Genomic DNA, 12,476 nt, shown 5'->3' with positions numbered 1-12,476 from the left:
TATCTTACATGGGATGTTAAATTGTTCAATCCTAACATATGACTTCTAAAACTCAAGATAGTCCATACGTTCGAGCAACCTAACAAATTAAAATTTTCTTTTAATAAAAGAAAATTTTCTCTCAATAAATCAAAATTGATCTAGTTTCCGGTGAGTTTCTTTTATAAATCAAATTTTCGTTTATTCGATCCAAGGCGATCGAATTTAGAGTCTATATTTTTAACCATATACGGTCGAATTTAATTTTTAGGACGAACGTTTTAAATTTTTTCAAAAAAATTAATTTTTTGGTGGGATGTTTAAATATCAAGCGAAAATTCAAATACTACCACTTCTGGTTGAAATTAACCGGTAAAAAAAAATTCATGCAAGGCATATAAAGAAAAATATTGTATTATCTCAAAAGAAACCAATACACAGGAGTGTAAACATGATAAAAAAGTAGGAGAAAAATTATATTTTTCCTAGCCTATAATTTCTTCTTCCTCATATTTTTCCCACTTGAGTGTATGCTCACTTTTCCTATCCAAGAACTTAGTACCTCATACCTAATTATAATATCTGATTCGGTGATGTAATTCTGTATGTGTTAAAAGAATGCCATTTTTATTTTTTTGCGAAAAATACAAATACATTTCTTTAATTTGTTTTGTTTTTTAAAAAAAAATTCAAAATTGACTACTATTCAAAAAATTTGGGTTGGTCCCGTTATAATATGATCTTTTAAACACTTCAGAATAGAAGATAATTTTATCTTACATGGGATGTTAAATTGTTCAATCCTAACATGTGACTTCTAAAACTCAAGATAGGCCATACGTTCGTGCAACCTCATAAATTAAAATTTTCTTTTAATAAAAGAGACTTTTCTCTCAATAAATCAAAATTAATCTAGTTTCCGGTGAGTTTCTTTTATAAATCAAATTTTCGTTTATTCGATCCAAAATGATCGAATTTAGAGTCTATATTTTTTACCATATACGGTCGAATTTAATTTTTAGGGCGAACGTTTTAAATTTTTTCGAAAAAAATAATTTTTTGGTGGGATGTTTAAATATCAAGTGAAAATTTAAATACGACCTCTTCTGGTTGAAATTAGCCGATATATTGAACATGAGTTAAATTCAATCAACTTACTAAATATCGCTTTCATATGTACGACCGGTTTTTGGACCGGTCTTATTTAGCTAAATACCATCGTTTCCGGTGATTTTTAGCTAGATACGATTATTTTTGAACCGATTGTATTTGAGCGTTTTTCTTGTAGTGACCAATCGTGTTTAAGCATTTTTCTTGTAGTGAGAGTCGAGGCCTCCCTTGGAAGTCCAGTTAGCAACATTGCATTAGGCACGAGGTTTGTTGTTGTGTTTGTGTTCGATAATGCTTGCTAGTATAGATTTGACTAACATATGATTTAATATTAATTTAGTAAGGAAAATTAAATAAATTATATATATTTTAACATTAATTTAGTAAATCTAGTTAAGTAAATTTAGAAACTATGAACTGGTTCCTAATTTTTTAATATTTCGTCTATTATCAAGTATCGATCGACGACTAATTTTTAATATTTCGTATATTATAATATACTAGTATATAACTCGTGCATCTGTTTTTATCATTATATATTGTAAAATATAATTTTAATGTATTTTTGTGGGGATTCGAACCTTACACTTCTGATATAATAATTTTACAATGCACCACGGTTATTTTTGTCATTATATATTATAAATTATAAGTTTAATATATTGTTGGTAGGATTCGAATCTTATACTTCTTGTATAATAATTTTTAAGATTATATCTAACGATTTACATTAGTTTAATCCGATGACTGTGAATTGAGTGACTAAGGATAAATAACCAAATTTTTATTGTTTCGATTTTAATATAATAATATAAATAGATAGATTAAGATTATACGAAAATTACATGAATTAAAAGTACAGATATAAAAGTACACGAAACAAAATGAAAACTTAGCGAGTCTAGTTTGTTTTAGCATTTCATTTAGACAAAATACAAAAGTAAGTGACAAAAAAATATACGAAATGAACAAATTTACGGGTCATTTTAAAAGCTGCCCCTTTCCCTTTTCCCATTTATATACTCACTATTTGTATGCTCGCAAAGTATAGATACAGCTTAGGAGACATACAATCAAAATTCTTCATAAAGGCACCAGATCTGCACCAATCAGTCATAGAAACACTTTTTCATGAAGAAATAAGGTATCATTCTTTCTTTACGAAGCTTATTTGTAGATCTATTTCATGAAATTTTCCTTATTTGATTGTACATGATCTTATGATTTATGTTTATAATAGTTATTGTTGAACATACTTATAATTGTCCCTGTAGTTTAAAGTTAACTTGAAGATCTATCCTCATATATTTATTTTAGTGTAAATCTAATTTTTTTGAGGAGTTAGACTTAAATGTCATTCAGTATATGTTCTAACAAATTTCGGGATTTCAACATGTTATAAAAATTCGAAAAAAGTTATAATTGAATCGAATACAGTTAGAATTGAATCAAAGTGTTCGATTTAATTGATCCGAAATTGGATCTTATAAAAGTTGTATTTGAAAGATTATACGGTTTTGAGTATAGACGTTAGCGGTAGCAGATTAAATTAGCAAGAGCCTATAATTTTTCAAATTCAATTTTTATAATCTTTATTCAAAATTTGCGCTAACCGATTAAATTAGTTGTTTTGACTAACATATTGAGTGAAATGTTTAGTGAATATAATTGGTTATTTTAAATAAAGTTGTTCTGTAAAATAACGGTTTAAATTAGCTGTTTGTATTAAAACTAGATACATGTCAATCGTTTAATCAAAAAGAATAATTATGTAAATTTTTCAAAATTAGTGTAATGAGTTCAAAGCGCCATTTTAGTCTGTTAGCTACCAAACACTAGTATTTATCTAGTCAAACATCCAATTTGGTTCAATTTACTAGTTTTTTTCCAAACCTCTAAGTTCCGAGTACAATTGATATTAGTCTTTACTTTTGCTTACATCACACAAATATGCACAATATAAAAATATTTTAAATTAAAATATATAATTTTTATTGAGAAATTACCAAATATACTACTCCCTTCGTCCCACAGAATTTTTCTGACACGCATTTTAAGGCTATTATAAAATATAGTTCTATAATTTATTTTTATAATTTTCTTTTTCTGTATAAAAGTTTAAACATTATATTTTCATTTAAAAGAAAAAAATTATTTAGGAAACCATGATCTACGGGAGCATTAAAATGCATGCAGATTCCACGTCCCCCAATGTAAACAACCCAGTGAGACGGAGGGAGTAACTTTTTAAGTTTGTTTTTTGCAGTTTTTCAATTTTTTGAAAATATTTACAAAAATATGGTACAGGTAAATTCAACCACATATGTAAGTAGTTGCATGAGTTTTTTTAGTTGCATTAACATGAACTTTTTTTGATGTATTTGAGGTTGCATAAACTCGCCGAGTTTGTATATAGTTGCATCGAGTTGCAGAAAACCATATTTTTAGAAACAAAAAAAATTGAAACACAGTATTTTTGTAAATAAAAAAGTATTTTGCAATTTTTTTTTTTTAAAATGATAGTATTTTTTTGCAAAAAAAAATTTGGACTAGTGTAATTTTCAGAAAAGCCCATTTTTATTTGACATTTAAATTTTTATATATTTCTGTTTTTTCATAAAATTATATGTAAATTTATCTTTAATTTATATTTTGTAAAATTATACGAAACAATTTATATTTTTCTAATATACAATTTCATTAAATTAAATTAATGCTTTTATTTAATTTAATATATAGGCAAAAACCCACACGTTTGTATGGATGGGACAATTGCCCAGTATCACACCCTGTCTTCCTCTTTTGGTCTCTCGGTGTATACACATAGTGTATCCGTACATATTGTATCTTACTTTCAAAACCCATTTCCTTTTTTCTTGAAAAATTCACATCTACTTGATTTATTCTCGATTCTCAAATTTAGGGTCTGTGTTTAGATTTTTACCTCATTTTATGTTTCCTTTTCTTCAATATACTTCGTCCATAGATTATTCTGGTCGTGGGTGATTCCTTTTTAACCATTTTTATGCAACAATTGCCCAAAATATTCAGGCTTCTGTTTGATGGGATGAATTTAAATTGTAAAGGGTTTGTTGAGTCGGTAATTTAACTTGGTATCAAAGTTCAATTCCGTAAAATTCTCGAGTTTTAAAATTCTTACCCCCATGAATTTGAAATTGAATTACAATTTTGATTTTTTTGGTAATTAACACCCTGACACACTCATCTTATATTTGACAAAGTTTTGAAATCTCGACATCCCTGTAGGGAGGGTGGTTCTGGTAGACCAAGAGGTAGTTAAACTTTGTTTTTAGTTTGTTGCTACTTAGGATAAATGCACCCTTATTAGAATTACCTCAATGGTGATCCACTCGAGAAGAAGTGCTGATGATACAATATGTTTGGATTTTGTTCCCCTTGGTGAGGTTGTTTTTCTTAGTGGATGGATGCGGGGTGATAATACTCCCTCCGTCCCACAATATTAGTTTATTTTCAATTTTTTATGTTTCTTAATTAAACATTAAATTTATCGTGCATTTCTACTTATACCGTCAATATCATAAATGCATTGATTTCATAATAATATAATTTACTTGAGACTGTTCTCCACCCCACTAATTGTTATACAATTTTCAAAATGGAGTAATCTGGGAAGAATGTCATAGTTTTACATTGTGTATTGTGTGGGAAAAAATTTCTCTCGAATGTGAGGCTATTATTGTGGGACGGAGGGAGTAGTATTAAACCTATTAGGTTCGTTTGAGATATCCTATAAGTAACTTATAAGCTTAAAAATGTGTGTATTTCCAACTTATACATGGTACAAGTTGTGTGGACAAATTACTTTTTTCCCCTTGGTGATTTGTTTTATTTGTGGATTTTTATCGTTGTTCTTATCATGAGACGGATGCAAAGTGATAATAGTATTAGACCTGTAAGGTTCGTTTGAGATATTTTAAAAGTAACTTAAAAGCTAAAAAATGTATGTATTTCCAACTTAAAAGGACTTATAAGTTGGCAGATTTGTACAAGTTTATTAACACCTTAATTTGATGAAAGGTTTGTGTATCTTGCTTCTCTCCAACATTTACTAGCATGACATAATACTCTTTATATGTATTGTTTGGTATATAAACACATTTAGGCTATGTTTGTACACACATTAAGTTTGTGATTTTAATATAATCTATTTAATTTTCGTATTAAAGGGGATTAACTCGTCCGATCCCTTGGGCAAAATAAACACGAGAATGAAGCATTACAATCCAAGGGTTAGGTGATTTTGATATGATCTTTGGTTTATAATTCCATGACTATAATCTTTTAAATAAGCATGACCGAGGATTATAATCCCATGACTAAAATCTTTTGAATAGGCATATCCCTCTGTCCAAGGCTTAATGGTAGTTGTTATATGATCTTTGGATTATAATCATGCGACTTTTTTGAATAAGCCTATGCTTGGGGTTCCACGACACCCATCTTTGGGATGATTATTAATTTTCATGTCCATAGCATGGTTGTCACGGCGCTCGACTAGTCACGACTAGTCGAGCAGTCGAGATTTAAAAGTCGACTGAACTTGTCGACTGGAGAAAATCAGATATTTCAAGCGACTAGTCGACTGACTGGTCGACTGGGCGACTAGTCGACTGACTGGTCGACTGGGCGACTAGTCGGCTCGACTAGTCATTCCAGATCATCGACTGGTTTATTTTAAAGGCCCAAATCCTGTTCAAATCCATTTTAACAGAGATTTCAACCCTAATTTCTAATCTAACAAGAGAAACTGTGCAACCCAGCCCTAAATGACATAGCCCTAAATGACATATACTGAGCTTTTCAACTTTCCAATCTTCTTTAACCTAAATTCACATTAAGCTTCTTTTTCTTCTTCTTTCATATATATTTATATATAGTTATAGTTACAATATATACATATATGTACGACAGTATAAGTATAATATGATATTTTATAACTATACATATATATTATGTGTGTATATGTATACAAATATGATTATTTATATACATATATGTATCATGTATGTATGTATGTACTTGTTAGTTTTAATTGTAAGTTATATTAATTAACAAAGTTGTGACTTGTAAGCTGTGACAAGTCCTCATCCTTGGATATGAAATACAAGGATCTGATCTACAATATTTTGGTAGATGCTAGAAACTTGGAATTTAGAAGTCTAAATTATAAAAAATATACTTATATGTTATATTATATTTAATTATAGTTATATTTGTTTTGGTCGACTAGTCCACGAGATCGACTAGTCGACTAGCCGGAGGTCCATCGACTCGCCTCGACTTAGCGTCGTGACAACCATGGTCCAGAGTATATATTGGGAATATTGGGAGTAAGTAGGAATCGATCTCGATACCAAATCTTTGATGATACCATGTTAAGTTATCGGTTCTTCTAAAATCTCAGGAGTAAGGGCTTCCCATGATCATTATGTTCCAACGATATCAAGGTAACAGGAGGATTAGGGGGAGGGCTTGTCATATATTGGATAGATTTGGGATATCTTAAAATAAGTAACTTATGACTTAAAATGAATAAGTGTTATTGTAGTGATAAGTAAATTATTTTTATAAATTATCTTGGTGTTTGGATAATTTTACCTATAAGTTGATAATGTGTTTCATAAATTATAACTTGTAAATTAATTTTTATAATACAACAATTTAAATACATGGATGCGATATTGTAAAATTCGATAATTGGGATTAATCGATGAGTTGACTTCATAGCTATTAATCGGGTAATAGAATGATTAATCAGAACACTAATCGGAAAAATATAATAATATTTAATTCTATTAAACTTGATATATTAATTTAAGATAAATAAGTAGAGAGTGATCGTATTTTAAAATTGATCCGTGAGAGCACCTTTTAGCGATCAGTCGGGTTATTAGTTGGTAAAATTGGCAATTTGTAGAACCATGGATTTAAAATTGAAAGGACAAAATTTAGAATTCAATTAGGCACATTATTTTGGGAAGGAATAGTAACTTATAAATTAATTTAAAAAAATATTATTTTAATTATTTTTTACAAAATTTTTTGACAATAAAGTAAACTTTGAACTAATAATAATTAAAAGCAAACAAAAGTTAAAAAATAACGTGTTAAAATTGAATAAAATACGACAAAATCATTGCAAATCTAGAACCAAGCTGTTTTGCAAAAAAATTGAAGTGGATGAAAAACAGGCACCACTACTATCAAGTTATTTGAACATGGGAAGAAAATAAGTGACGAAAATGTACCTTCCTCTTTACTTACCACTTACTGCCATATAAGTTGTTAAGCCCGCATGCATCTTATGCCAAACAGTGCCCATAAGTTCATATCTGCTTATACAACACATAAGCTGGCTGATGTGGGATCCCAAACATACACCTTATATTCCAACATTATGACTTAAATGTGATTTAATCAGTCTTTGCTTTGATCTCTGTGAGATTTGTAAGGTTTTATTGGTTTATTGTTATCTATTTTGTGTGGTAGTAATACATAAATTTTGGATTTTGGGTTTTGAATTTGTAGTTTGATATTTTTCCATATGTTATATATTGTGAACTACGCAAAGTTTGATTGACATTGGATTATGTATTTCTCAGGTTTGATATTTTGAGGTTTTTGTGATTAAGCTTCATTGGGGTTTTGTTAAAATGAGTAAGAAGGATGAGAAATCGGGCAAAGCTTCTTTTTCTGGGGTTGATGAGGCTGTTAAGAAAAAATATGTCTTTGGGAAATATGCGGAAAAGGAAATGTTGACCAAGCTAAAAGTCCTAGCTCTTAATCATGACAGACCAGGGGTTACTCATGATTCCATTAGACCTCTGTGGGATCAGACTCTTCGAGTGCGAGAAGTCATGTCTCGGACTGATCCTGAATTTCCACAGGTAAGCTTGTGGAAATATGCCTGTTATCTTCTCTTATCTTATTATGATCTAATTAAGTTTTTAGTGGTTAAGAGATTCTGAAGGCAGCAGTTCTTTGTCACCCTACAGCTTATCGATTTCCCGCCATTATACCATTAAAACTTGTATTCTAATTCTTATAATTCCAAAGTTCGTTTGTTTTTCCAATTCTTCACGTGTATCACCTTATCTTCCAAACCCCTAAGCCAGACACACCCACAGGTTTTGTCATCTTGATGCGAAATCTTTCAGTAACTCACTTGATGCAGAACTCGTTATATTTCTTATATAAGGAGTTGTGATCTTGTATAATTCCAGACTTCAATTGATAAAATTGAGATCGTTCTTTGGTTATAAGTTGCAGTCGAAACAATTTCTTTTATTCCACAGTTAAGAATTTATAAGGGTAGTGGCTCTTCTGATCTCGAGTCACCCTAGCATGTTTCAAATTTATATAAAAGTACACGAGTAGTAGCCTAGTAGACTTGGCACGTTTGTTCTTAGTGGTATCATTATTTTGTTAGAATTAGAAGTGAAAGATCCACTTTAGTGAATTTACTAGCACTTTAAAGGTTTAAAAGTGCTGTTCGCCTAAGAGCATCTTACAAAGGCTTTCACTCTCCAAATATAATATAAATAATTGGCTCCTAGTGGTTTAGCGTGTGTTCATCTCCAATAACACTATTTATATCCACACCTTATTTAATATTCTCTTTATATAGTAATTTGAATTCGTAATTGTACAAAAGTAAATGGAGAGGAAGAGAGTGTCTTAATTATTATATTATAATATACACTTCAGAGCTTAAGAAGTTTTTGTATCAATGACTAAATTGAGGCTCTTAGTAATCTAAGGAGGCACTTAGAGTCGCTTGGACAACAATTTGATTTTCCCTTTATTTTAACTCAAACAGCTAACATGGCTAGACTCTTGGAGATGCTCTTATATGATATTAGAGCTTAGGTCTCCAGTTTTAATTGTTCTCTACCCAATGTTTCTACATTTTGAATTTGTTTGTTTGTTTGTTGCTCCTTCCTGAGATTGTGTTCTTTAGTAGGATTGTGACCCCTATTGTGATTGTTGCGGTGGTCCACACATGAGTGGGAGTTTTAAAATTGTAAGGTATATTTAGTGGTTTGTACCAACACCTCAACGTTTTGGTACTTGGTAGAGTTGGCATCTAGCATTTTTCAATTCTAGCAGCACAGCCCCCAGAGGTTTGGGATTTGGGAATAGGAGTTGTGCACCCTTGTAGAACAAATAGGCTCTCAAGGTTAACCGTTATTTTACCTTTTCTATTTCAAAGTTTAGGTTAGGTATAGGTTGCCACCTTGCTGGAGACAACATTAAACCAATATTGGCCTTTTTAGTAACTGATATGACCTTCACTTTTTTGCGAAACCTAAAGAGTGAATAGAGTGTTATTCCAGTTACCCTCACACTATTTCTGCAGCTTCTCCCAGTCTTACAATGTTTTCAAGTCTCACTAAATAATTGTTTGACCGACACAGTTTAGTGCATGCTTCTTTATATAGTTTAGACTATAAACTATAAAATATATGCATCATGGGCAATATTTCAGACTTTCTGCACATGTACATTCCTTTCATGTTCTTTGTAGTCGAAATTAAGCTTCCTCCTCCCAAATCTCTTCCTCAGAGAAAGCGAAAACTGCAGCAGTTTCTGAAGGATAATCTCAAATGCGAGGCCCAAAAGTTGTGCTACGAACAAATAGAGGCAAAATTTAGAGGGCACTTATTGCGAGCCTCTTCTGCTTCTTGTGTGCGTAATATGACTGATTCTAATGAGATTTTGCACAAAAGAATTCTCTTGAGCTCGCATAGTTCAGGTAGTTTATTGACATCGGAGAATAATTTTGAGAGGCCGCCTTGTGTAAGTTCCAATATGGATGTTACCAAAGACTGGTACCAATCAGACATGACGACATCTCTTTTAGTTGACATAACTGGATCAGTCCATGGTTCAAACCCTGTTACTCCCGAACATATCCAGGAGCCAGAATTACTGCATTTGAAGGACAGTACAAATTCCTCAAACTTGGAGGAATCCAGTTATGATTGTCCACCTTCACAATCAAACATTTTAATCGATTCTCTTTGCAATCAGTTTGTGAGGATGGCTGTTCCAGTTGGCCATCAGTTTCAGGCTGACGTTCCTGAATGGTGTGAACCATCTAGTGAGGTATCTGTAAATGTTGATTCTGGTAATTCAAGGTGGTTGGGCACAAAAGTTTGGCCAATTGAAAGGCGAGATGTTTCTTCAGAAGCAGTTGGTAGAGGAAGGCCAAACTCATGCTCTTGTGCCTCCCCAGGATCAACCACCTGTGTGCGACACCATATTTTTGAGAAAAAGTGCCTTTTGCAATCTGATATTGGCCCATTATTTCACATATGGGATTTTGATGAGATGGGGGAAGAAGTTTCCAAGTCATGGACGGTGAAGGAACAAGAAAGCTTTGAATTAATAGCAAAAAGAAAGTCAAATTTCATACAGAGTGCTGTGAAATCCTTTCCGTTGAAGTGCAAGAAAGACATTACTAGTTATTACTTTAACGTCTTCATCCCTAGATTTATGAGTTCTCAGACCAGGTCATTACTGAAAGAAGTTGATATCGATGTTGATGACGTGAATGATGTCTATACACTAAATATAAGGAGATCTCGCAAAGATAGAAGCAGCAGTTCTGGACGCAGTTGTAAGAATGTGATAACTTATAACTAGATAGTTTGAGTGAAAATTGATTTTTCCATGTACGCTGTTGCGAGGTTTGTTCTCTTCCCCATATTTTGCATCCAGCTGGATTAGAATATACAACTTAATATCTCAATATTGGTGATGCTCGTAGGTTTATCTATCAGATACATGGGGTTGGCAAGTGTGGTTTCCGCTGAGGAACTCTCCCTTTTGGTGGCCTAAATTGAAGTCTTCACTCTCAAATTATCCCCTCCTATTTTAAGTACATGCTTTACATTGCTTTTGCTATACTCTTTCACCTAAAATCGTTTTTACTTGGAAGTGTGAGAAAGCTTCTTGGCTGATTATATATAGACTATCAGACTTAACAAAGACAATTCTTGACTATCGTGGCTTTGTACTATAATTTTAGATCTTTTCTTGTGTTCTCATTCTATTTTCAACTTCATACTTGATTCACCAAGTTGGAAAAGTGATTCGAAGGTTTTTAATCATCTCTAGCACTCCTCACAACCAATTTCTGTGTGAGTTTCATTTTTATTTATATATGTTTAAAGATCTACACAACCCTAAAGAGGGAAGGCGAGGGTAGGTTTCATATTAATTATTATGGTTATTTTTTGCATGTAATCAGCAATAGACAAAAACAAATTCATTATTTTAAATGAAATTATCTCTATAACCTCATACTAATTATACATCATAATCTTAGAAAACATTATTTTATAAAGTTATCACATACAATCAGATTTGAATCAGAATTTTTACCTCTTACAATAGCTTTCTGGTCACCGGAAGTCTCAACTCACCCTTGCCCTGTTATCCACAACGCTGTCCAAGCTCCTTTGGATATTCTTTGGCTGGATGCAGGAGTCCTCACACGGTCTCTTCCATATCGCTATTCGTCAAGATATTATTTTTCTGAACCAATTCTGATTGTATACAATACATTATAAAATAATCTGTTTCTATTATTATGATATATTCCTAGCAGAGTTTATAGAGATTGAAGAAGTTTTAGCCAGACATATTGAGAGAGAGAGAATTGAACTTCAGAAATTTTCAGATATCTTTTCCATTTCATGTATAGACTTATTTATAGTAGTCTTTCTATATGGTTACAGATTACCGGGATAACCGGTTTCTTTTACATAATTACTAATAATTCAGGAATCTTTTCTTTTCTTTGTCTGCCATTTCTTCTTTTGTCATCTCTTCATATTTTCTTCATCTTTATCTTTTGTGTCTGCCATGATATCTTGCAGGATTTGTCGTCTTTTTCCAGGGAATCTGCTTTTTCTTTTCTTCTTTCTTTATCTTTGTCTGCCATGATATTTTTGGAATCTCCTGGTAATATAACTTTTTGGTTTTCACCATTCAATTTGCAATATTCTGGTGTATTACACCATTTTTGTATTATGCAAAGGGATCAGAATTCATCCCTTTGTCATCATTTCTTAGACTGATAATAGGTCTTTTTCGAGGACCTGTTATCCTTTGATAATATTCAGTAGTATGTTTTGCATGATTATATTTCAGGTTTTCTATTTTATCAAGCATCATTTCTAATGCATTAGTACCTGAATTTTGTATAATATTATCATAATATAAAGTTATTATACTTTCGGTGAAACCTCCACCATGGCTTTCAGAAATGATTATAGCTTTCCGAGCTCGTAGTATATCTTGTATTTTGGACCTGAGGGTAGCTAGTCCAATAGCTC

At 31.6% G+C, this 12,476-nt stretch overlaps 1 protein-coding gene across 1 annotated transcript; it reads left to right on the top strand.

Moving 5' to 3' along the window:
- Positions 1–2,056: 2,056 nt before the first annotated feature.
- Positions 2,057–11,211, top strand: LOC141707453 (uncharacterized). The gene is made up of 4 exons (XM_074510626.1): positions 2,057–2,233; positions 7,734–8,018; positions 9,697–10,823; positions 10,904–11,211. The coding sequence occupies exons 2-3, from the start codon at positions 7,785–7,787 to the stop codon at positions 10,777–10,779; spliced, it is 1,317 nt and encodes a 438-aa protein (XP_074366727.1). The 5' UTR covers positions 2,057–2,233; positions 7,734–7,784; the 3' UTR covers positions 10,780–10,823; positions 10,904–11,211.
- Positions 11,212–12,476: the final 1,265 nt, after the last annotated feature.

The sequence above is a fragment of the Apium graveolens genome, chromosome 2 (assembly GCF_009905375.1).
Source record: "Apium graveolens cultivar Ventura chromosome 2, ASM990537v1, whole genome shotgun sequence".
In the NCBI taxonomy this organism is placed as follows: Eukaryota; Viridiplantae; Streptophyta; class Magnoliopsida; order Apiales; family Apiaceae; genus Apium; species Apium graveolens.
This window is presented reverse-complemented; position numbering and strand designations above follow the sequence as displayed.